General features: G+C 44.4%; 1 protein-coding gene across 1 annotated transcript in view; it reads right to left on the reverse strand.

Moving 5' to 3' along the window:
* Positions 1-304: 304 nt before the first annotated feature.
* EPHA5 (EPH receptor A5) overlaps positions 305-24,031 on the reverse strand; it is a 378,282-nt gene continuing 354,555 nt past the window's right edge. The window contains exon 18 of the mRNA XM_043545438.1: positions 305-1,653. Coding sequence (XP_043401373.1) covers positions 1,644-1,653 — 10 coding nt within the window. The 3' untranslated portion in view covers positions 305-1,643. The remainder of the gene's footprint in view (positions 1,654-24,031) is intronic.

Consider the following 24,031-nt stretch of genomic DNA (forward strand, 5'->3'; position numbering starts at 1 on the left):
GAGTCACGTGGGCAAGTCACAGGTCCACGCATGATTTCGCTTAGTCATAGCAGAAGCCATTACCTATACTCCAGATGGAACATTCACAGGAAAGTTCATTAAGTGAGTTAAGTGTTCTTTGATGGGCCATTTAATTTGAATAGTTCCTTCACAATGTGCTGGCTAAACACCTTGTTGGTGTTTTCACAGGAGCAAACATTTGAAATACAGGTACAGAGCCAATACTCATAACTTCAAATACAAAAATGATACAGGCATACAAATAGCATAATCCTATTCAGAAAATCATAACCTTTCTACAGACACCTTATTTGACATACTTTATACAAGATTTGTTGCAATTATATAACAGTGATAGCAACAATGATCTACCTCGTCATATTTTAATCCGGTAACGTCACAGTGGGAAATACTGTTCGCTCAGTCCAACCCCTGATTCAATTCAAGCAGGGACATTCAGGCAACTTTCTGCTCTGAAGGAATGTCTGGAGAGCAGCTTTAATTCATGTCAATGCTGGCACTCGGATGCAAATGAGGAAATTCATACATGAGAGATTGGCACAGTCACCCCAAACACACTGGCTTTTGGGGTTTGAGAGCAAGTCTGCTAAGGGGCATGAAAAGAGCAGAAGAGTGGGGAAACCAGTGACTCCTGTGCCAGCCACATCAGCCCCAACATAAGGGATTTGCCAGGTGAGACAGATGGACCAAGGAGATGGAGGAGCAGAGTGCCGCCATATTCATTCTGCAATGTTGTAAGGTATATCAGCCCTTAGTTTGTCTGACTGGAGCTGGGGCTGGGCTGGTCCGCGTAATCCACTCCCCATCGCCCCATGTGCTGAGTGCAGTTCACACACAGGGAAGAACTGAGCCCCTTGATTGCCTCAGGCTAGGCTGTGCCTGAAAGGCACAGCCCATCTCCCAGGGTGGTCGGGGGCTTGTCACCCCATGGGGATCAGCAGGTGTCATCCTGCCTCAAATTCATAGAGTTTAAGGCCAGAAGCGACCACCACATCCTCTAGTCTGACCTCCTGTGTGTCACAGTGCTTCCCAGAGCAACCCAGTCACTCTGTGAAGAGACTACCTTCTCCCCCACACAATTGGCCAGGCCATTGGACATAATATGGGGTAGATTCCCTGCTGTGCAGAGAAGTCTGCTCTTCTTCTTGTTCAATTGATAGAGGCATCAATTCAGCCAAGTATTTCATTACATGCTTAAGTCTCATTAGTGTTTGGGGCAGCAATCTGCTCTCTTCTTCTCTGCCATTACAGCACCTAGCACAAGGAGCTACCATAATATCAACTATGTTAGCAGTAGCTTTTCTCTTAATAGGGATGGACTTAAGCCTGCTCTCAAGTTAAGCACATGCTTAAATGCTTGGCTGAACTGGTGTCAATGAGAGGATTACAGTCCAGCACTCTGGTACCCTAACAGTATTAAGCTCACTACAGTTTGCAGGGTGGGAAATTAAATAAAAAGGCACCATTAAAAAATACTTGAGATATTTGAATTTCAGTCAGACGTTAAAGAAAAATACACTGCACTTACCTGGCTCCGGGTCAGCAGCCATCTGTAGCCAGCATCTGTTTTGTTTAAGTTTTACCTTTTAAACTTGCAGATCTAGCCGTTCCATTCCTTCTTCCTAACAGCCCCTGTGGGAGAAGAGGACCAGCATGGTTTTTCCCCCAGATTTTTTTTTAACAATCTGGATCTCTCAATAACTCCTCCCAAGAAGGATCCCTCAATTGGAAAGCATCCTCAGGAATTACCTTTTATACTTTGATTTTACGCAAGTTCTCTCCCCCCCAAGTCATTGTGGGAGAAACCTTTGCTATGGAGTGCCACAGCTCATAATCACTGGTAAAAATGCTTCCCATGCTATGGTCAACCCGATCTTCCCCCCATTATCATATCGTATATCCTCACTTAAAAGGGAAAATGGCAGTGTAAATCCTAAAAGAAGCCGACACATGGGCAGTATTTCAAAAGCATCTGTGCTTTTATGTTTTGGTATGTCTGGTAACTTTTATACCACGGAAGCTCTCGGGTGGCTGCCTAGAATCCTCGGTCTTGCAACTTGCTTCAAACAATTTGCAGATATGAAAAATATCCTCATTAAAGAAGCATTTCAGGATACTTAGCTTAGGAGCCAATTACCTCGTCTGGGTCAATATCAAATTTTGCTAAATAGCTTAGCTTCTTCACCTACCATTCAGATTTATGCTTTTCTCCTGCATATCCAGGCTTTAGTGATATTCTTCTTAATAGAGTATGAGGGATATAGTTTCTATCATAGTATGAAGAAATATATATGTGTGTATATATACACATGCATTGTATATATGTAGAAATGATTGGCTATTTTTATCAAAACATTTTGTTTTTTAATGAAAAGATTCCTTAAAAATCAAAACCTTCACAGAAATTGTCAATTTCAGCTAAATTTCATTTTGGAAGAAACCTGAAACAAAGGGGTTTGATGGAGAAGCGTCCCATTTCAACATTTTCAAAAGGGAACGCTTCAATGTTTCTTCTTGAACCAACTTTTCCAAATGACAGGTTTCAGAGTAACAGCCGTGTTAGTCTGTATTCGCAAAAAGGAAAGGAGGACGTAGCTTTCGTGAGCTTTCGTGAGCTGCAGCTTATGCTCAAATAAATTGGTTAGTCTCTAAGGTGCCACAAGTACTCCTTTTCTTTTTTCCAAATGAAATTCAGTGGGTGGTTTTTTGTTTTTGTTTTTTAGTATCAAAGACCTAAAACCTTTTTTTTTCAAAACCTTTAAAGAAGGCCAAATTCAGATTTAAAATGTTTTGATTTCATTGTAATGAAACATTTTGAGTGATCCTCAAAGCCCTCATGTTTCAGTTTGGCTGTGCTTACGTTACCATTTTCTGCCTTATTTAAGCATGGACATCTGAAAGAGAATATAGATGCTTCTTAGAGTCTCATTCGAAACCATATGAGACCAAAGAGGCTACCACTGATGAGGAGGGAGAGGAGATGCTTCGTGGGTTTGGAACTTTGTCTTCTTGGCTTCATTGAGAAGGAATCTCTCCTGAACTTGTGAGAGAAGAGGGGAAATATGGGAAACTGAGTCTGACATAGGGAAAGGGTGATTTAAATGACTACAGATTTCTAATCATCCTCCTTGAAACTCTTATAAACATCTCTGGTTTTCACTTGAGAATACCAGTTTAATTCAAGATAAGCTGGATTTGCTCTGAGCTTGCTCCAGTTTCCATCTCTCCAGTGGGAGGCCGGAAGACCTTTCATGTTCTTCTGCCAAGTTTCCCCTCTTCCAATTCCATCCTCCCTTTGTTGTCCCTCCAGGTAGAACTACACAGAGCAACAGTGTATGTGTTTCAAATTAGAAGTTAGAACTTTCAGCCTTATGGCATTTTCTGGAGTATTTCTCTTTGCGGGAACTGTGTTTCTCAGACTAGAAAACCACCTTTTATCCCTCAGAAAAAAGCTTCCACAGATTGAAATTTATTGGCTGACTTCAGCCTCTCCAGTGATTAGAATTTTCTTTCTACGCTGTTATTCTCGGGTATTGCTGGCCTGTTCCTGTACCCCGGGGGGAGAGGAGGGGGTGTTCACTTCGAAAAAGCAATCAAAACATCTTTGCTGGAAAAGATTTTACCAGAAGGCTCAGAACTGACTATAACAGCTTATGATAGAAAAACAATGTTTAATTCGCATCTACTCCTATGCAACTCTCTGTCCTGCATATTGTAATCAATATGCGTTTGTTTTATGTTTTTAAGTTTCTAAAGATTGTGGCAATCTAATCATTAGTTCTTTATGGAATCTATTGTCTCTTTTCTCTGTTGATATGCATTCTGGTATTGCAGGAGGAGGTGGTTTCTTCTAAACTTAAAACCTCATAAAACTCCAAACTGAGCAAGAAAAAATTCCCTAGGCCTTTGAGACAAAAGCAGCCCAAGAGACAGTGAAACTTGACAACCTTACAAATCTGCTGGAGATGAATATTGCTGCTTTGTGACACTGAGGAGTCAAAAGAGACACCTCATGGAAAAATGATTTCTCAGGATATAGGATGATTTTTCATCAGCTCTACTTCTACTGCTATGTCTGGGTGTCCTACGTGCACATTTTAAAAATATACATAATAGTCATTTAAAGCTGGACTCTGGCCCTGGCTATGCTGCCACACTTAGGACTATGAGGAGATAAAAAGTTTCCTTCCTCCACTGCATGAGTAAACTTGTATCATGAGTAGCAAAATTTTCAGTGTTGGGGTTTTTGTAGTTTTGGTGAAACCACAGAAATTTTCATCAACACTGGACATTTCCCACCAAAGTTTCCATTTTGATGAACACGTTATTTATTTTTATCGGAATAACGTTTTGAAGGAAATATTTTGACTAGCTCTGCTGAGAGCTAACAAAGGAGATTGGGTTCAAGCTCACTGGATGTCATGGACAGCAGCCCAACCCAGACTCACCCATACCTACTAAATACAATATACTCCAGCAGGGATCGGCAACCTTTGGCACACGGCCCGTCAGGGAAATCCGCTGGCGGGCCAGGGCGGTTTGTTTACCTGCAGCGTCCACAGGTTCGGCCGATCGCAGCTCCCACTGGCCATGGTTTGCTGTTCCAGGCCAATGGGGGCTGCGGGAAATGGCACGGGCTGACGGATGTGCTGGCCGCCGCTTCCCGCAACCCCCATTGGCCTGGAACAGCGAACCGCGGCCAGTGGGAGCTGTGATCGGCCGACACTGCAGGTAAACAAACTGTCCTGACCTGCCAGCTGATTTCCCTGATGGGCTGCGTGCCAAAGGTTGCCGATCCCTGTACTACAGCGTGACATTGCCGCAGTATGTAATGGGGTCAAACCTGTTACATATTCATGAAAAATTTTTGTTTCTTACTAGTGATATGAGAATAGTACTAAGGACATTCCCTCCGCCACCTTCTCCCCCTCCCCCATGGTATGTCTACACTGCACACTAAGGTCAGGCTCTGACTCAGGTCTGAGCCCACCACTCCCTTCTGTCCACACACAAATCAGTTAGACTCCAGTCACCAAGCACTCAGGACTCGGCTCCTAAGACCCTGCTCGGGGGTGGGTGGGAGCCCAAGTCCTGCTGCGACTTGGGTCCAAGCCCTGTCATTTTGCAGTGTGGACACAGGTCAAGCTGCAGACTCAAATCAGAACGTCTGTTTAGCACAGCCTAGACATGTTAGCATGGCGGTGAGACCAGGGTCCAGCAGTTGAAAACCCAGGTTTAGAATGCAGTGTGGACGCTCAACCGCAGGCTTGGAAACACCAAGTCCACAAGTCCAGGTCCCAGAGACTGGGGCTTAGTTACAGTGTAGACATACCCACAGAGTGCTGGTTAAATAATGCCAGGATTCTAGGGTCTAGCACTACCACTTAAGCCTAAGGTAATATCTGAAAGTCCTCCCTTAGGTTGTGGTGGCTTATGGTGGTGTGTAAAACTCACGTCATGTTTTAAGACCTCTACAATACTAAGTATAGGAAAAAAGAGTTGATAAGTCTGAATTTCCCTGGTTTTAGGACGGAACACAACATTTTAAACAAAAATAAACTAAGCATTATCATTTTGCATATCAATACAACGTCATGCTTTCATCCCTTGACAAGATGGTCATTATGTACATTAACTGCCAGCTGTGAAATTGTCTGCCACTCCTTATAAAGGAAAGCAAGGAAAATTTAAACAAAAAAAAATCAATGTTTATTCCGTACTTAGGCAAATTCACAGAACAGGAATCTGCTCCAATTCACATTGCTGGAGAAATGGATCTTTTCATGGGCTCTCAGCACTGAGAAAGCATCCACTCATCATGGCATATCAAGTATCTGCCTGTTACCGAAAGCCCAGATTCCTTTCTACGTCTCTTGCCCTTGTTTGAAGTGTAACAATGCTTGGCAGTTCAGTGAGGTAGGGGCTGGTTTTTTTCCATTAAAAAAACCAAACACTTGCAACTCTCTCACATTTAATTCTGATGATAGTTTGTGGGGATAACTAAAATGTATTTAGCTTTTGCTTTCCAATGGGCCCCCAAATCCCATACAGGTGAAACTGGTGAATGGTGTTATTGAAATCAGAGAATGGCTGGGGCCACGTTTTGCTGAAACCCCTCTTCAGCCAGGCCTGCATATTAAGCAATCGTTGGCACTGAGCTCTCCCATTATACTTTATATAGCTTTTAAAGGGTTATTTAATCTATTCTGTAATTATAGTTTGTTCCTCCAGAGTCCAGTCAGGGAAAGTCAAAGGGGCTCATCCTCGGTCTGGCCAGTCATCCTTATCTACTCCTAGGTTCTGACTGATAGATGATTCGGTCATAGCATTAAACACTTTGATAGCGATGAGTTCACCCACATTGTGATGAGAGAACAAGGAGCTGAAAGAAGAATGGAGGTCTACAGTCTGGGGATAAACGTAAAGCCACAGGGATATGAACGTACAAGCGGGCACTTAACCAAGTGGGTGTGTCTCATTCACTTGTTACATCATGTCTTATAGGCATTGACCCTGCAATTTACAAAGCACCAGCAGTCCCTTGCACCCAAACATTGTAAATTTCAGGGCTGGGGTTTAGAATGTAAGCTCTTCAGGGCAGAATATCTTTCCTATGTAGGTACATGTACAGCACTTCCTCTATCTGCCTGAGGCTCGTAGGTGCTTCTGCAATATAAATGTCAAACAAATACAGAAGAATATTAAGAGTAACAGAGCAATTATGTGCCTGATTCACCACTGAGATACTTTCATTTTACACAGATGTAACCCTATCAATTTCACTAGAGACCACAAACTAGAGTAATGCAGTAGCAAACAGGGACAGAAAGGTGAGAGATGACTGAGGAACAATAATACCTTAGGTCAATAAGAGCGAGCTGTATGCAATAATAAAAAAACACAACTCTTGTACAGCACTTTTCATCAGTGGATCTCAAAGCACTTCACAATCTTTAATGGTTTTATTCTCCCCACACCCCTGTGAGCTAAGAGACAAATTCCTGGGCTATCCCATGGAGATCATGGTGCATCAGTCACCCAGCACACTTAACCATCTAGGCCATCAGGAGAAACTTGCATTCCGCTTATTAATTCAGAGAACAGGATGCTCTTACTAGCTGGCCTTTTCCAGATTCTCCTTTTCACCAGTGTCACACCATCATTCCCACCTCTAGTGCCAGAATTCCAAGTGTGCGAAAAAGGATTGTTAATGAGCTGTCCACACCGGAATCCTGGAGTCACTTACTAAAATGGAGTACGCAGATTGGTAAATAGAGGTGTTGTATTGTCCATGTTTACTTGCCTCCTTTCAACTTCCTGAGGAAAGTGGGATTTAATGAACTCTGAGGAGTATCTGAGTCACAAAGAGATAAAAATTCTGCTCTCGCTTAGCCTCAAAAAACCCCGGTGATGTCAGATTTAGTCCCTATATTATGGCAAAGAATCCCTTTTCTATGACATTGCCACTCTTCAATGCTATAAAACATGCCATGGAAAAAAAAAGACAAAAAAAGACCAGACCTATCATTGCCCTATTTGTTTAAAATAACAGAACAGCATGTGGGACACTGTGGTTTCTCTAATCACTTCCATCCGTGCATGGTGAATTGAAATCCACTTCTGTCCTGTACATTCTAGTCTCCCAGGACAGGGCACTGACTTTTGAGTCATACACCAAGACCTGATGCTGATGTATTACACAAACTCCATCATCAGAACACCATCACACGACCCATGTTTTAACAGCCATCCTTCTTTAGAGCAAAAGGTGCCACGGTGATGCATTACTCACCTGGATCTGTCAAAGAGCAGGCTTAGTTTAATAAGCATTCTGACTGATGCTGGCAGGCCAGATGCCAGCTCCTGCCAAGGTTGCAGGCATTAGCTAAGAACTGACAAACTTGTTAGGATATAGATATTCAGGCCTGTCTGTAAAGCCCTATACTCTAAGAATTTAGGTGTATTCTTATCACTTGGCTAGTTATAGAGGTATAAAAGAAAGAATCAAAATCCCTGTCTGCCGGTGTAATGGCCTTCTCTTACTGTGACAGTCTGAGGCCCTGTTCTTAGGCCAATGCCTTTGGCTAAGCAACAGAGGCAGCCATAAGCTGGGAAGCGACCGGTCACCTCCTCACATTCCAAACTAGTCACATTGAAATCAGGTGCTATTGGGCTGTTAGGAATACAGTCCTGTCCTGATAGTGCCTATCACCTCCAGAGAAAGGGAAGTGCCTAGAAGATGTAAAAGGAAACTTAGTTTGATAGCATCCTGTCTGGCAAGAACTCACTTATCAATAGCTGGGATGTGAAATCCTCACTTCTGTATTGTTTTGTCATTATAGTTCCCACTTTGCTGTTGTTTGTCTGAATAATCTCTGTCTGGTTCTGTGATTGTTCCTGTCTGCTGTATAATTAATTTTGCTGGGTGTAAACTAATTAAGGTGGTGGGATATAATTGGTTACATAATCATGTTACAATATGTTAGGATTGGTTAGTTAAATTTCAGGAAAATGATCGGATAAGGTATAGCTAAGCAGAACTCAAGTTTTACTATATAGTCTGCAGTCAATCAGGAAGTAAGGAGGGGGGGAAATGGGAACAGGGAATGGGGGTGGGGAAATTGGAATCCTGTTTTGCTAAGGGGGGGAATGGGAACAAGGACACAGGTAAGGCTCTGTGGTGTCAGAGCTGGGAAGGGGGACACTAAGGAAGGAAACTGGAATCATGCTTGCTGGAAGTTCACCCCAATAAACATCGAATTGTTTGCACCTTTTGGACTTCGGGTATTGTTGCTCTCTGTTCATGCGAGAAGGACCAGGGAAGTAAGTGGGTGAAGGAATAAGCTCCCTAACAAAACTCATAGCTGGAGACCAGACCAGTTCACTTATGTGTTAGTGTTGCTCAAAATAGGTATTAGTCTTATAAGAAAATATATATGGTGTTTAAACTCTATAGAACATTTATAAGTTGCTCCATGCATTCCTCTTATTTGTCATGTCTGTATTCCATGCTAAAAGGAAATATGGAAGGTTTGCTCTGTAACTTTGAAAATGTTTGCTCTAAACTTGTGAACCCAGATGGGAAGAGTGTTTCCTCCCCCTCCTTCCCCCATTCAGAAGAACCATAAAAAGCAGATGGGGCACCAAGGAACAGTGCAATAACAAAAGATTGGTTAACGGCCCTATCACACTTTGGAAATGCTACGTGCAGGGAAGCTCCTCCTATGGACTTGAAAATAAATGAAGGAAACAAAACAAAACCAGGAAAATTTTCCATCCACTTTCCTGTTTGAACTCTCACAGGACCAGAGACCCCAAATTGAAGCCTGAGATCCCCCAGAGGCTACCTCCTGGCTACCTCTGTCTTGATTTGACAAGATCACTACAACTCTGTCACTCTTAGGATTTACATTACATTCATTTGTGTGTGTATCTGTTCGCTTGCTTTAGCCTGTAAATAACTTTCTTATTTCTCTTCCTAGTTAACAGCCCGTTATATAGTTTATTATAGGACTGACTACAGGCTTTGTCTTTGGTGTAAGATCTAGGGTACCAATTGATCTGGGGTCAGTGACTGGTCTCTTGCGACTGGAAGCAACCTGAATGTGGTGTGATCTTTGGTTTAAGTGACCATTTATCACTAAGTCCAGTTTGCCTGGATGGCAAGATAGACTAAAGAGTCGAAGGGGACAGTCTGTGACTCCATGGTAAGACAGTTATAGTGATCCAAGAGTTCACATTTGTTACTGGCTTGGCAAAATCTAATTATGGAATATACCACCAGCGTGGTGATATCTGCCCAGGTTTTGACAGTCTGCCCTGAGGTAGGCACTGATGGTCGTGAGCGCCTCCAGACAGGGAGACACTGATATTGTCCTATCAGAGTACATACATCCTGATGCAATGCCCTAGATGCTTGTTTTGTCCTGTTATCTGATGGGGAGGGAAAGAACTCCCTTGAATGCCTGGCATATAAAGATAACATTGTACTCCATCATTTATGGATGAACGAGATCACACTTTTAGAGCCTTAACTTTGATTTGATAAAGCATCTCATTTCTGTTCTATACTTTTACAGCCTTTCTCTGCACTGTCAATTTTCTCTCTCGCATGCAATGAAGACATTTTAGTGGCATACAGTAAACATTCCCTCTGAATGTAAAAGTGAACAAACACAGCCCCATAAAAATAACATTTCAATATATAATATTTACTGCCTTGTCTTTTAAATATCAGCTCTGTTGCGGTTGATTGATAGTGTCACTGCATCAGGAAATAAACACTGATGCCCCCAGGTTTTCGTGGAATTAGGTTCCTTTTCAGGTGATTTATTTTACCCGTCATGCTCCAATGAACAAACTAAAGCCATCCAGAGTAGCCCATGAGTTATTTCTTTTCATTCTAATTTACCTGTTTGGGGACCTGTCATAAAGGGACATGCTCCCTCTTCCTCTGACCACACGTCCGGGCTCTGCAGCTGTACAGATCTAGGTAGATCAAAGTCTTGAAGGGCTAGTTAACAAGGCCCAGATCCTCAAACATATTTAGGCACCTAAATCCCATTGATTTCCACTGGAGTTAGGTACCTAAATACCTTTGGGGATCTGGGCCCAAGTCCCTTCAAGTTTCTGTATAGGCTGGGCTTGGATTGCAGATCTGCACAAGGAAGCCAGCACTCCCTATTGACTCACGTGCAAGGTGGAGTAAGCAGGTGCTGCATTCCTGGTTACTACCTCCCAGAGGCAGGAGAGCGGAGAGGGGCAGGCAGTACGCAGTCTTTTCTTTGCCATGACTCACTGGCCACCACAGCTGAGCTGCCATGGAGGCGTTGTCAGAATTTACTGCTGGTACAGGTCAGCTGCAGATTATTAACCCCACGAGGAAGAAGTAGTGAGGAAACAGACAGGATCTGACACTGGATTTGGGGAGATCCTGTTACATGGATAATGGGAACTTTCACAGTTGCGTTAAACAGGATTAAAAATAAATTTAGATTGGATATAAACCACCATGTTTCAGGGCATAAGCCAACAGGAGTTGGGAAGAAACTTCTCCTATGATCAGGTTATTCCATGATCGTGTACTCCAGGGTTTCTTGCATCTTCCTGTGAAGCATCTGGTATTGGTTGCTACCAGAAACAGGATGCTGAGCTAAATGAACCGCTGGTCTGATCTGGAATGCCAATCACATTTCCACTAGGCTCTGCTCCCAGCTGATGGCACCTTCCTCAGCTACCTCCAAACCCTGGTTGGGAATTAGCTGCGGAGGCCCTTGGCTGTTGTGTGCTGGCATGGTGGGGCCTAGGGAGACAGAACAGCCTGGTACAGCAAATCATCCCCTTCATGGAGCACCAGCAGGCATCGCCACCCCTCCATTATCGAATGAAACCTTCCAAGGTCTGCCCAGGACTAGGAACTAGAGCTGTTCAGAATCTTGTCCAGGAAAATGTATTGGTTAACAAAAATGAGGTTTTGTTGAAAACACAATTTTTGTGGAAAAAAATATCCTTTTTGATCTCTAAATATTCAATGTAAAACTTTTTTGTTGAAAATTTTCACCAGGGTCAAGAATACACCACTTCCTGACTTGCTCTGTGATTAGCCAGAGGCTGATGGGACACAGCAGCAAGAAAGCTATGTACAACCCGATGGCTGAGTCACGCAGCCCTTCTCCTTTGTCTCCCCCGTTTCCTGAAGGTAGGAACATGTATTTTGAGCACCGACTGGATCTCGCTCACCCGTCACGTTCACAGTGTCTTTTGCTGTGGTAGCAGAAGCACCGTTTTAAAGGCCAGATCCTCAGCTGGTGTAAATCAGTGTCGTTCTGCTGAAGTCACCCACTGAGGATCAGGCCCCTGATGCTCAGAGTGTTCCCATTTGTTAAGTGCAATAATGTTATTGTTCAGAGGGTCTGGCTGAAAATGATGCTATTTACTAGAAGATCTGTGTCCCCATTTGGTCGTCTGCCTACAGTCATGTTATTTCATCAGTGGAAAGGTCGAACAGTTTGCACTTTCGATGCAGACAGCCTGCTGTTTGCATTGGTAGCCAATAATACCAGGCTTGTCTGTGTTTTTCTCCTTAATGATATGACTCTCTCCATCCGATCCCATACACTGGCCAGCTGGCTACATCCGATTTCAAGGTCACATAACTGGGCGGTGGCCAATGCTTTCCCCAGACTTTTATATGGTCTCAGTATTCCTCCATCCCTGTCATCCGCGCCAGCCAGCCTCAGTCAGTCTTGGTCCCCAGGCATCAGACCAACCACAGAATAGGCATTTTAGAGTTAGATCTCCACCAAGGGTCAGCTTTAAATGGGACTAAAATCAAATCAGCCATGATTTCCCAATCCACATGGGTCCAGGTTAGCCACAAAGCCACTCGCAATTCAGCTCCCAGTTCTGAGGCTCAAATAAACCAGAAAACTAATCAGTGGCATGTTTATGCAGCATAAAAACAAACCGTCTGTAGCTGTTCGGCTCGAAACGTAGCTACTGAGCAAATGCCTCTTTCCTTTAGGACACCAACTCCTCGTTCGCTTGGCTGTTACAGAGATGGGAGATCCACTGGCAAAACAATTGCATCCAAGCCTGTGGAGACTAGACCCCAGCACGAGGCCATTTTTGATGGATGGCGAGATTTCAGCCAGGGGAGAGTTTGACAAATTGGTCATTTCATCCCAGGCAGGTCTACAAAGACTCAGCAATAATGCCACCGACGTGGGGTCTAGGAGTAGAACCCTGCTCGTTTTACAGCACCTGAGGGTCTGGCCTACTGGGTTCACTGGAGCCGTGTGCAATTTACACCAGCTGAGGAACTGGCCAACCAACTTCAATGAAGCTATGCTGATTTACACCACCTGAGAATGTGACCTTTTACATCTGGGGGAAAAAGACTTCCTCATCTCTCAGAAACCCTTATGATACTATTTTAGGGCTTATAAAAGTTGTCCTCCAGTGATGGAGATGTAGCTAGGGAAATATATTGGGGGATTTTTCTGCAATTGGATTTTTAACTTTTATATTCTCCTTCCTTCTTTCCTTTTGATCTGATTCTTAATTCACCAGGAATTTACCCAGGCTATTCCATTAGGGGAGGATTCACAAAGGTATTTAAGCACCTAACTCCTACCGAAATCAGTAGGAGTTAGGCATCTAAATACCTTTGAGAGTCTCACCCTTACAGCTCAATTGGCCCCGTGCAATCCAGCCTAGATAAGGGGGTAGCATGCAGTCACGCTATCCCAGGAGCAGAGCCTGTATCAGAGCATGGCTCTTCATAAATGTGCCCATTGTACGTAGTGGCTGAGAATTTCAAAGACACCTCAGTGGGGGAGAGGGGTGAGACAGCCAAATCCCCTTGAAAATCATTGGGCACCTAACTCCCTTTGTCTGCTCTGAAAACTCCAGCTTCAATCCAAGGTTTCACAAATCACTACTGGGAATATATTTGTCATGGTTATGTGCTAAGGATGAGGAACACACTAAATATTCTCCTGCTACCTCCTTCTACAGGACTGGAATCCATTGGTAATGAGCCGTACAGTGACAGACACAGCCAGCCATTGAGGCCCTGCAATACTCATGGCATAAGCCTCCCTGAGAGCGCTATACATGTAAAGGTCATCCGAGTTCTTCCCTTTTCTTAAAGCAAATTTCTAGCCCTTCTTCTGGGGCAATCAGCCTTAAAAAAGGAAACCACTGCTGAAAGTTTGCCAGCATTTTCCGAAAGATCATACGTGAGATTCTGTGCTACACCCCTAATTCACAGGCATCTTTGTGTACTCTGGGAGTGGAGAGGCCCCCTGCATAACCAGGACAGCCCTGGGGGCTTGTCTAATTTAGGGCAGCCTCCCTAGACTGCCTGGTAGGCCACACAGCTGCCTGGGGTCTCTGTAGCACAGGATGCTGCAGCCCCACTGCCAACAAACTCCTCCCACCAGGTAGCCCCACCTCGTGCACACCCCCTACACCGGGGTCCTCTGAGGGCAGCCTGATAGTTGTCTTCCAGAGGGGCCCAAAAAACCTTGCATCTGGCCAGGGGAAGAGTCCCGGCTAGATGCAAGGTTTTTTGGGCCCCTCTGCACTGTGCTGGCCCTTTTACCTGGCATAAAGGGGCTGCAGAGGGCGCTCACTCACCCTGTGAGTTATTCCTGGTCATCCTATAGGACAGGTGAACCTATGAATCCCTGCATCACAGAGATTTCGGAGCGATCCCTAGATTAAGTCACAGTTGTAGGGGCCGTGTCACTCGGCCTGAAGCTAGCCTGTTCTCCTCCCAATTGGTTGCCTTCACCCAATAAGATGGAAAGGGGATTTTCTAGAACACCCAGTGGAGTTAGACACCCACTTCTCACTATGCTTCACTCGGAGCTGGGCACCTAACTCCCTTAGTGACTTTTGAAATCCCCATCCTTACAGTTTAAGTGGCTGAGAATCAAAATCATGCAGCAGACAAAGCACATGACTGAGATCCAGGGACTCCTGCATTGTCACCCTGGCTCTGTCACCAATCCTTCTAGAGCCTCAGTCAGGTTATTTAATCTTCCTCCATATATTTCCTCTTTGCTAATCTGGGATGTCGAAACAATTAGTAAATAGTTATATAGATTACACAAAATGCCCCTTTGGTTAAGAACCAAGAAGACGCAGACACTGGACAGATCCCCTGTTTACCTCGGGGTTACACACACACACACACACACACACACACACTAGTTTCTTAACGGACCAGAGTTAGAGGGATTTCTTTTTGAAGTCTGAACGCAAAGAGATTCAAACTCCTTTAATGCAGATGTTTCCTGCAAAGTGTCACAATTTTTGTTGTTTTGTTTTTGTTTTTAAAAAAACTTGAGAGCGAAACAAAGTGATCGAGACTTGACTTGTCCCACTGTGGCTTTGTCAAGGGAGGAATGAAAGTTCTGCTAATAGGGAACGTCGGGGGAAATGACAAGTGATTCAGACACGCAGATGATTACACCTTTTCACATGACACTCATTGCTTTGCGCTCAGGGAAACTGTCACAGTCCCCAGAGAAGTCTCTAATTTTCCAGTGTTTCCTGCCGACTCTGTGCATTTTGTTTTATTTCACCTGTCACCGTGGGTTCCAAATGAGCATTTACAGCACATTACGGAAGTTGTTCTTACAGTGGTGGGAAAAGGCATTTAGGACAGGGTAGAAATCAGTAGTTTCTGCCAATAGGGTTCCGTGTTAGAGCTGGTTTCTGTACAGCGAGCATAGCCTTTTTTAATTATACGCATCAGCCAGCATCTTCCTACCACCGGTATAATGAGCACACCACAGCCCCCACGCAGCGTTCTCTCTGGAAGTGGAGAATTGGAAGAATCTCCTCATAAACACATTCACTCGTTGTGTTAGTCACATGTCCTGCGTGCTCTCCCATCTCTTCGCTGCTTTCTGCTTTGTAAGAACACATTCTGTTCCACCCCACGCCTAACTTCCAGAATCGATTTAGCATCACAGCCAAAAAACCTACAGTACAAGAACCGTAAACTTACACTGTCGAGTGCTCCAAAGTTAGGAAATGGTTACGTGTGCAACCTTCATAGGGCCAGCTTGTGAGTGCCCATTGTGACATAGTCATTAATTACATAACTGAATACTATTTTTTTCCTCTGAACTCCTGCCTCATTTAGTAAGCAAGATGGAGGATGAAGGAGGACAGGAGCCAGGATGGGGTAGATAGGAGCAGAGGGGGAAAGAGAGAGGTTGAGGGCATGGGACGGAAAGGTCTAGAACCTGGAATTGAATCTTGGCATCTTGAGCATCTACATTGTTCTGCTGGCAACAAATAACTGAAAGGCCACTGACCAAGTCTGTGTCAGAGAACTGGGATGTAGGTGGTCAGGCCAAGTGGCAGGAGCAGGAGCTGGGCCTAGAGGTTGGAGTCCAAATTCCAGAACCAGGTGCTGAGACAGAGTCTGTCTGTCTCAGAGCCGAAGGTCAGAACCAGATTACCAGGAGTCAGGGAAGGCAGGAGCAAGGCTGGGACAGAATGGGAACAAGGCTGGGTGCTGGTCAGGATCTGCGCTGGGGCTGTGGAGGAGCTGCTTGGAGAGACGAGCACGGAGAGGCAGAGAGTTTGTGGGTGCGGGCGTTGAGCAGTCAACGAGCTACTGTTAGGTTTAAGAAGCAGCCTGCTGGCTTCCTCAGCCAGTCAGATAAGGAGGTTCGTCAGGCAGCCTAGGTGGATTGATAGGGCCTCAGAAGTACTGAACAAGCACAGCTAGGGCCTCACTCCTGACAGTGTGTCTCATTCCCACCACCACCACCACCACCTCAGTGGCTGGTCCTCATAAAGGATAACAGCCTACTACTGCTACAAGTTACTCTATTAGCTCAAGTGGTAGAGGTCTGTGCAGTGGACCTATAGGTTTCAATCCTGCTGATGACATACATTGAGGGTCAATATGGTCTAACACGTTTGAATTTCTGTATATATATATATATATATATATATATATATATATATATATATATAAATTGTAAGGTTGCAAAGTCAATCAAAGGGGAAATTGTAGAATGAATGTTGCTCATGCAACCTTAATTTGGCCCCTTTATTTGTATGTATTATGAGTCTGTGACAGACACATGGCAAAGTCATGGAAAATTTCAGCCTGAATAGTTAAAGTTTGGCCAGTTATAAATAACTGAAAACAAGGTCTTGTGATCAAAAGCACAGGGCGATAGGCATCACTACCAGCTCCACTTATAATTTACGCACACACACACACACACACACAGAGTATGTATACACATGACAACAGATATATAGTGCCTCCATAGTTTGGAATAAGGGTTTGAAATTTGGCAGGAGGTCACCCTGGTACTCAGGATGTGTCTTTTGTTCTCAACTTTTGCCAAGTCCTAAACCGCTGGCAAATCACAGTTCACACATGGCTAGTCGAGACTTGTGGAGATGAATAATAAAGCGCTTTATAATGCCATACACTCTGAAAAATTAGATCATATGCATTTCAGATTGGGTACCCAAAGTGACTGGATTCTTTTGACTTCAACGTCTCTGTGCCTCAGTTCTCCAGGTGTACAGTGAAGATAACAACACTGCCTCCTAGCACAGGGGTGTTGTGAAAATAATTTCATTAACGCTTGTGAAGTACTAGGATACTATAGTAATGAATGTAGACCTTGTTAGAGCCCCAGGCATAGCTGAGAGGCTGAACCAAAGTAGGCCTGGCCTTGGCAGAACAGTGACACACTAGGTATTAGTCAATCGAGTAAGCACATTCCTGGCCGGAGAGAATGGTACAAGAACACCCAGAATTCTTCAGTAACTATGTAAACAAATTCCCAGGAGATGGTACAGGAACACACTGACCCCTCATAACACTAGGCGAGGATGACAAGATAACGGGTAAGGATGTTTTGTTCGAACTAGCAGGTACAAGGTATAAGGGTGGTAACTAACAACATCTGGAGTGTAACGCGTAACTTGTTTGTATCAATGTATAAAAGGAGAAGTCGGAGGAGGGGCATCTTTGTACTGGCCTAGGGGACACCACTGTGTTACGTTGATCGAGCTGGTACCTCGTCACAGGCATATGTGTCTTAGCACTTCTGCAGCTCCTATGGGGGAATAGGACCGTGCTTTGTCGACAATAAGCCTGGGCAAGCGCCTTTGCTACTGAAGCAAGCCTGTGGTCTCTGTTTATGAACAACATTTTGAGGCCTGCTGAATCAACGTGCTGCATTCTCTGCTGGTCCGGCTAACACTGGAGCTCCAAGAACAGCTGTGCGAACAGCATTAACAGGTGTCAGAGTAGCAGCCGTGTTAGTCTGTATCCATAAAAAGAAAAGGAGGACTTGTGGCACCTTAGAGACTAACAATTTATTAGAGCATACGCTTTCGTGAGCAACAGCTCACTTCATCAGATGCATTCAGTGGAAAATAGAGTGGGGAGATTTATATACACAGAGAACATGAAACAATGGGTGTTACCATACACACTGTAACGAGAGTGATCAGGTAAGATGAGCTATTACCAGCAGGAGAGCTGGGGGTGATGGTGGGGAACCTTTTGTAGTAATAATCAAGGTGGGCCATTTCCAGCAGTTTACAAGGACAGTAGGATGGTAACACCCATTGTTTCATGTTCTCTGTGTATATAAAATTTCCCCACTATATTTTCCACTGTATGCATCCGATGAAGTGAGCTGTAGCTCACAAAAGCTTATGCTCTAATAAATTTGTTAGTCTCTAAACATCATTAACGACTCTGCAGCAACAACGACGACCATCTTAGCAAATGTCTGGAGGAAATGAATAATTCACCTGACTCCAGGAGCTGGGGCTTTAAGAAAGACACCAGATATTACAAGACTCTGATAAAAATTGCAGGAGTTCACAATACCAACACTGCTTATTCAAAAGGCAGTAGGATTTTTTTTCTATGGGATTCTAAAATTAGTGCCACTGTTCAACACTACAGAGAGCCCAATCTCTCTGCGGCCAGCAGGAAACCCAGGCTAGGATTTTCAAAGGAGCCTAAAGGCATTTCAGTGGTATCTGTGTCTCTAACTCCCTTCATCTCCTTTGTCAACCACAGCCTAATTCTTCATAGGCAAAGGCCAGCATTTTCAAAGAGGGCTCCCAGAGCTGGACTGCTAAACCCACGAAAGCCAAAGGCAGCTGAGTGCCTAACTCCCTTTGTTCCTTTGGGAATCCCAGCCTTTGGCACCCAAATAAGTGGCCTGATTTTCCAAAGTGCTGGGCACCCAACAGCTCCCACTGACCCAGCAGAGGTTGCAGCAGAGATGATCCCTTTAGATGCTGCAGCCTGTTCCCCAAGGCATGCCTAGCTAGCTCATCCCCAAGTGCACAGGACAAGGTCCCACTCACTCCCCATCCTCACCTGGATGCCATGCTCCCCAGGAGCACTTGAGACGTGGCTGTTGTGTCTAGCCCCTGGGACGGCTCCTTGCATCCTTCCACCAGGGGCCTAAAGGCAGGTTTTCAACAGCACTCTGTGCTGATCTAACTTGGCTCCCATTGAAGCGAACAGCAAAACTCCCATTGGTTTCAGTGGGAGCCGAGTTAGGCCAAGGCTGCAGTGCTTTTGAAAACTCCACCCTGCCTATTTCATGTTCAAAGTGCGAGTAGGGACTGAACCACCCTTCAAGTTGCCTTCCACAAATTGCTTGAAGCTGAAGAGTGGCTTTTGTATGGGCATTTGATCTTCCCAGCCAAAGGATTTTCACTCATGAAGCAGATACCTCGTCAAGTGAAACCCATTTGGAATATATTCATCACAGCTTTTGCGTTCAATCATTTTCCTGGGGCTAGCAGGCTGTGTAGTAATTAATGCACAAAGAGCAGCCTATTCATTTTGTCCCTATTAGGGTTATTGAATACTATTGCCTAATTGCTCCTGGTATATTACACCTTCACAAAGAGAGATTTGTCCTATAGAGACCATACACCAGCTGAGGATCTGGCCTCACTCAGCATAGCTTCTGTTTTTAGTGTAGAGAGATGGATCTGCATCAACTGAGGATTTGGCCCAGAAGTGTATTTTCAAAATCTTAAAGCGGAGATTTTCGTAAGTGACTCGTGAAGTTTGGTTCCTCAATTTCTGGGATGTGCAACTTCAAACCCCTGGAAGGGGGCTGATTTATAGAAAGTCCTGTGCAACCACATTCTGAAAATCAAGTCCAAAAACAGAGAGATCCACAAAACTGAGGTATCCTCTAGTCATTTTTTTTTAATCTTGACCTAAACATTTGCGTCACTAATGAGTTTGTCGGAAATTACCTTCAGATGAGCTGTTAAACCCAGATCCCTTCTGCCTCCCCCTGGTGACAGTCCATGTGCAAGGTAAAAGTCTGATGACCCGACTACATCTACTCTAGCTGGGAATCACACTCCCGTCTCCAAGTACAGATATACCCTAAGTGTGACGATCAACATCTTCTCTCAGTGAGAAGATTTCTGTAGTCCATGGGAATGTAGGAACTGTTGTGAAGTGCTAGTGGATGATCTGCCACATTCCTAGTATTTCACTCATCTCCTTGAAACGTGCTTTGAGACACCAGGTATGCAAGCTGTCCTGCGTGTGTGCGTATAAATGAATGCTCTGCATTTTGCCCACTAATGACTACAACGTAATACACATACAATGGATGATGGACGGAATCTTGGTCACACAGCAAGGACGAAGGGTAAAACAGGTTGATCCACTGGACTGGTTAGAGGATGGGCTGTATTTACTGTGCCTATTGTAGTTATGGCTTGTGTGAAGAGAATGTGATCAAGGCATGGGATTGAAATTCAGGAGGCCTAGGTTCAATTCCTGACCCTGCCAGGCTCCCTATGTGACTTTGGCCAAGCTGCAATCTCCCTGTGCCTCATCTTCCTCGCTGTCAAATAGGAATAGTAATGCTTCCTTTCTACCACATTTTGTCTGTTTAGATGGTGTGCTTCTGCGACAGGAACTGTTTCTTACTACAGCTTTGTACAATACATAGCACTATGGACTCATCTCAGTGGAGGTCTCTAGACCCTACCAGAACATGGATTATTATTAATTATTATTATTATTTAGTATTATTAAATACACACCTAAGGCCAAATTTCCATCACTTCCCTTTAAGAACAATGGGAGCTTCTGGGTGCTGAACTCTTTTTGAAAAATCTGGCTGTATCCTTTAGAAGTTTAAACAAGCACTGAGGTTTTCTGAAAATCCAGATACTTCTTTAAGTAACTGCTGAAATCAGGGCTGGTGATTGCTGAGCTGTAGTGGAGATCCGGCCAAGTAAAGAACAACCTGTAACTCTTTGAGATAAGTAAGAAGTACAGGTGTACACACATTTCTTTTGCCCAGCACCATGCATCAGTCCCTGACAACTGACAGTACAGATCACGCATGAAATAGGTACCAGACAGAGTGCAATGATTCAGCTAGAAACGAAGTGGGCAAACAAGCCTGAGAAAAATGATTGAACTTCCTAAGATTCACATATTTGGCTGTTTAACAAAGCTTTTGCCAAACAGAGATAAAACATCTATTAGTCCCGAAGAGCTGTTAATCTTTTAGCAAACACATGGTTGTAGGACTCTGGAGATAAGGTAGCCAGGGGTTGGGACAGCTGGTGAATAAAACTGTGTATGATTCAATATTGTTTCAATAGATTTCCTTATAGTTCATTTGGAAATCATGATATCACTCAGTGACACTCCCACACACAAGCTGTGGCTCAATGGGAATGTGTTCTAAAGACCTGGGGTGTTTTTTGGAGATGTCTGGCATTGCTCACTTTCTGCATGCAGACAGATCTGCAGTGATTAAAACATTAAAATGGCTGATTATACAGTGCATGCTTTTTTTCTCACCATCATCAAAGACACATTTCCTGTCGTCCGCTTGTGCCGTAATTAACGAAACGTGTCAGGAAGCTTCTTTTCTGATTCCATCCCTTCAATCAATCTGGCCTAGTCTGGGAGACAACAGAATGGAACCCGCAAAAGCAGATCCCTTTTGGAAAAGGATATGGAAATCTTATTATCCCAATACAGGGCGCAACAGAAAAACCTGCTAACTCTTATGTTCAGGAGCAATGAGAAGAAAGCCCAGCAGGTTGGATTTTTGGTTTGGGACTTAGTTGGCATTCAGGACCGTTCTGAACCACTCATTGCTGGGCAACAGGATTGCAATAGCAGAGATAAAAACCAGTCATTGTGAAGTTCAGGGTATGTTATTGCTTAGAGATCCCTCACCAAATACACACAATTTAATAAATAAATTCCCCTCCACACAATTTATGTACCCTTCCCACTAATGAAAAAGCTCACTCCTTGTTCGCCTGAAATCAATGGAAGTTTTGTTACCGGTGTCAGCAGAGCTCTATCGGGCCCATTTATCTTGAGTGAAAAGGATATACAAACTGTGCACCAGATCCTCCGCTTCTGTAAGCCAGCCTCGCTGCATTGGCTTGATTTACATTAGCAGAGGACCTGGCCCCTTATATCTCTAATGTCACACACTGGGGGTGGGGTGGGAGAAACTTTTCATCTCCACTAAACCTAAGACGTAAGAATGGCCATACTGGGCTAACCCAGTATCCTGTCTTCTGACAATGGCCAATGCCAGGTGCTTCAGAGGGAATGAATAGAACAGGGCAATCATGAAATGATCCATCCCCTGTCGTCCAGTCCTAGCCTCTGGCAAAGGGAGGCTAGAAGTCTTACAAACCTGCTGGACACTCTGTAGCTTCAATTTAAGCGCAGTTGGTCTGAGAACCGAGACCATCCCACGTTCATGGTAGGCAGGTCTCCAGCATATTACAAGTGTCCAGACATTTACCTCCTGAGAGTTTCCTATTCACAGAATGGTCTTTTCATATCATATTTGGTGTATTGCCACTTCACACCGAGTCTGTGGGCAAATCAAAGGCATACTAGACACAACAGCTGGATGCACTGCTGCCTGGTGTGTATTGTCTTCTTTTTTCCCCTCAGCACAACATTACTTCTTTGTTTGCCCTCTCTCCTCCTCCTCCTCTCCCCCCTCACCCTCCACCTGGCTCTATTTGAAGAGGGAGAGGTCCATTTGGTACTTAGAGAGGTCCACGGATTTAGCTTAATAAATGCCAAGCCAAAACCTGACTGAAATCAGCTGTGCCTCTTTCCAGACCAATGGATCTTTTCCAGGAAGCCTTAATGTGCGCATAAAATGTCAACTCCCTGAAATAAATTGCAGAAGATTAGTTCCATGGTGATTCTATTTGATAAGAATGGGTATTAACACTACCTCAGTGGGCCTATTTGTACTCTGCCCAACTTATTGGGCATTTCCATAAAGATCACTGAAGTGTGAATGATAAACTAGCAGGAGAAAGCCTCCCCCCGCAATACCAGCTGTGTCTGAGTTCTGGATCTGAATGCATTATGCTGGCCTAATTTATTTCTCCATTACATTTATGACCTAGGACCTGGCTTTGCAGCTATCATTGTCACCCTTTTGGCCCTCTAATTATGCTAACAACAGCACCTGAATGCTAATTATCTTTCCTGTTCTTCACTTCAGGGAGCAACAAAGAAATCATCTGATTTCCAAAGCCTGTTCTGAGAGGAGGAGAAGAAGAGGAAATATGAGCTGCATAAAGGACTGTTACCTAACTGGAAGCTGTCCAAAATAAACCACAGGCAGGCTAAGGTCTCGGCTGTCCCTTGGACTGTTCATACGTACAGAAACCTAATGGGGAGTAAGTAAGAACACTCCATAGCCAAGGTAGAGTAAGAATAAGTGGGCATTATGTCCCTGGTAGTCCCCACCTCTGAACAGCAAGTGGGGAAGGGTAGGGAGAGGGTGGAGCGAGGGCTCCACTTTAAGAGCCAATGAGAGTACAGGCTTGGAGCAAATTTGTTACAATCCCAGAGCAATGGGAAAGTACAACTAAGACTATAACAGTGGGTATGACGGTCTACACGGCACGCACAGCATGGGTCTGTGGGACCCAGACTTTAGACTCTGTTTCTACGCACTTGAGCATGCACAGTGCATTGTAAACATTGGTTTACACTTACTCAAGCTGGGTCTCACAAGCATACTAATGCATGATGCCCTGTGAGACCTTCTGGCTCAGGTCTGCAGCATGACCAGCATCCACCCTGCAAAATGACAGGATTGGACCTGGCTCAGACCCTGACTCACCCCCCGACAGCAGGGCCCTCAGATCCAGGTCTTGCGTGCTTGCTGTCCCAAGTCAAACTGATTTGGGTGTCTATGGTAGGGGAGCTTGGGTTCAGCATGCAGTGTAGACGTACCCAGTGGGAGCCATCGTGACGTGCCTCCTAGTGGGCAGGTGTGGCACTGCAGTGAGCCCCACCTCACCTTCCCTACTTGGGCAGCAATACATTCACTTTCACAGACCAGGACAACGAGAAACCAAACAAACTAAGCAAAATAAATCTGTCTCTGGCACAGCTTCATGGCAGGAGCATTGCAATAACCGTTCAGAGGGCCCG

The sequence above is a fragment of the Chelonia mydas genome, chromosome 4, assembly GCF_015237465.2.
Source record: "Chelonia mydas isolate rCheMyd1 chromosome 4, rCheMyd1.pri.v2, whole genome shotgun sequence".
NCBI classification, from domain to species: domain Eukaryota; kingdom Metazoa; phylum Chordata; order Testudines; family Cheloniidae; genus Chelonia; species Chelonia mydas.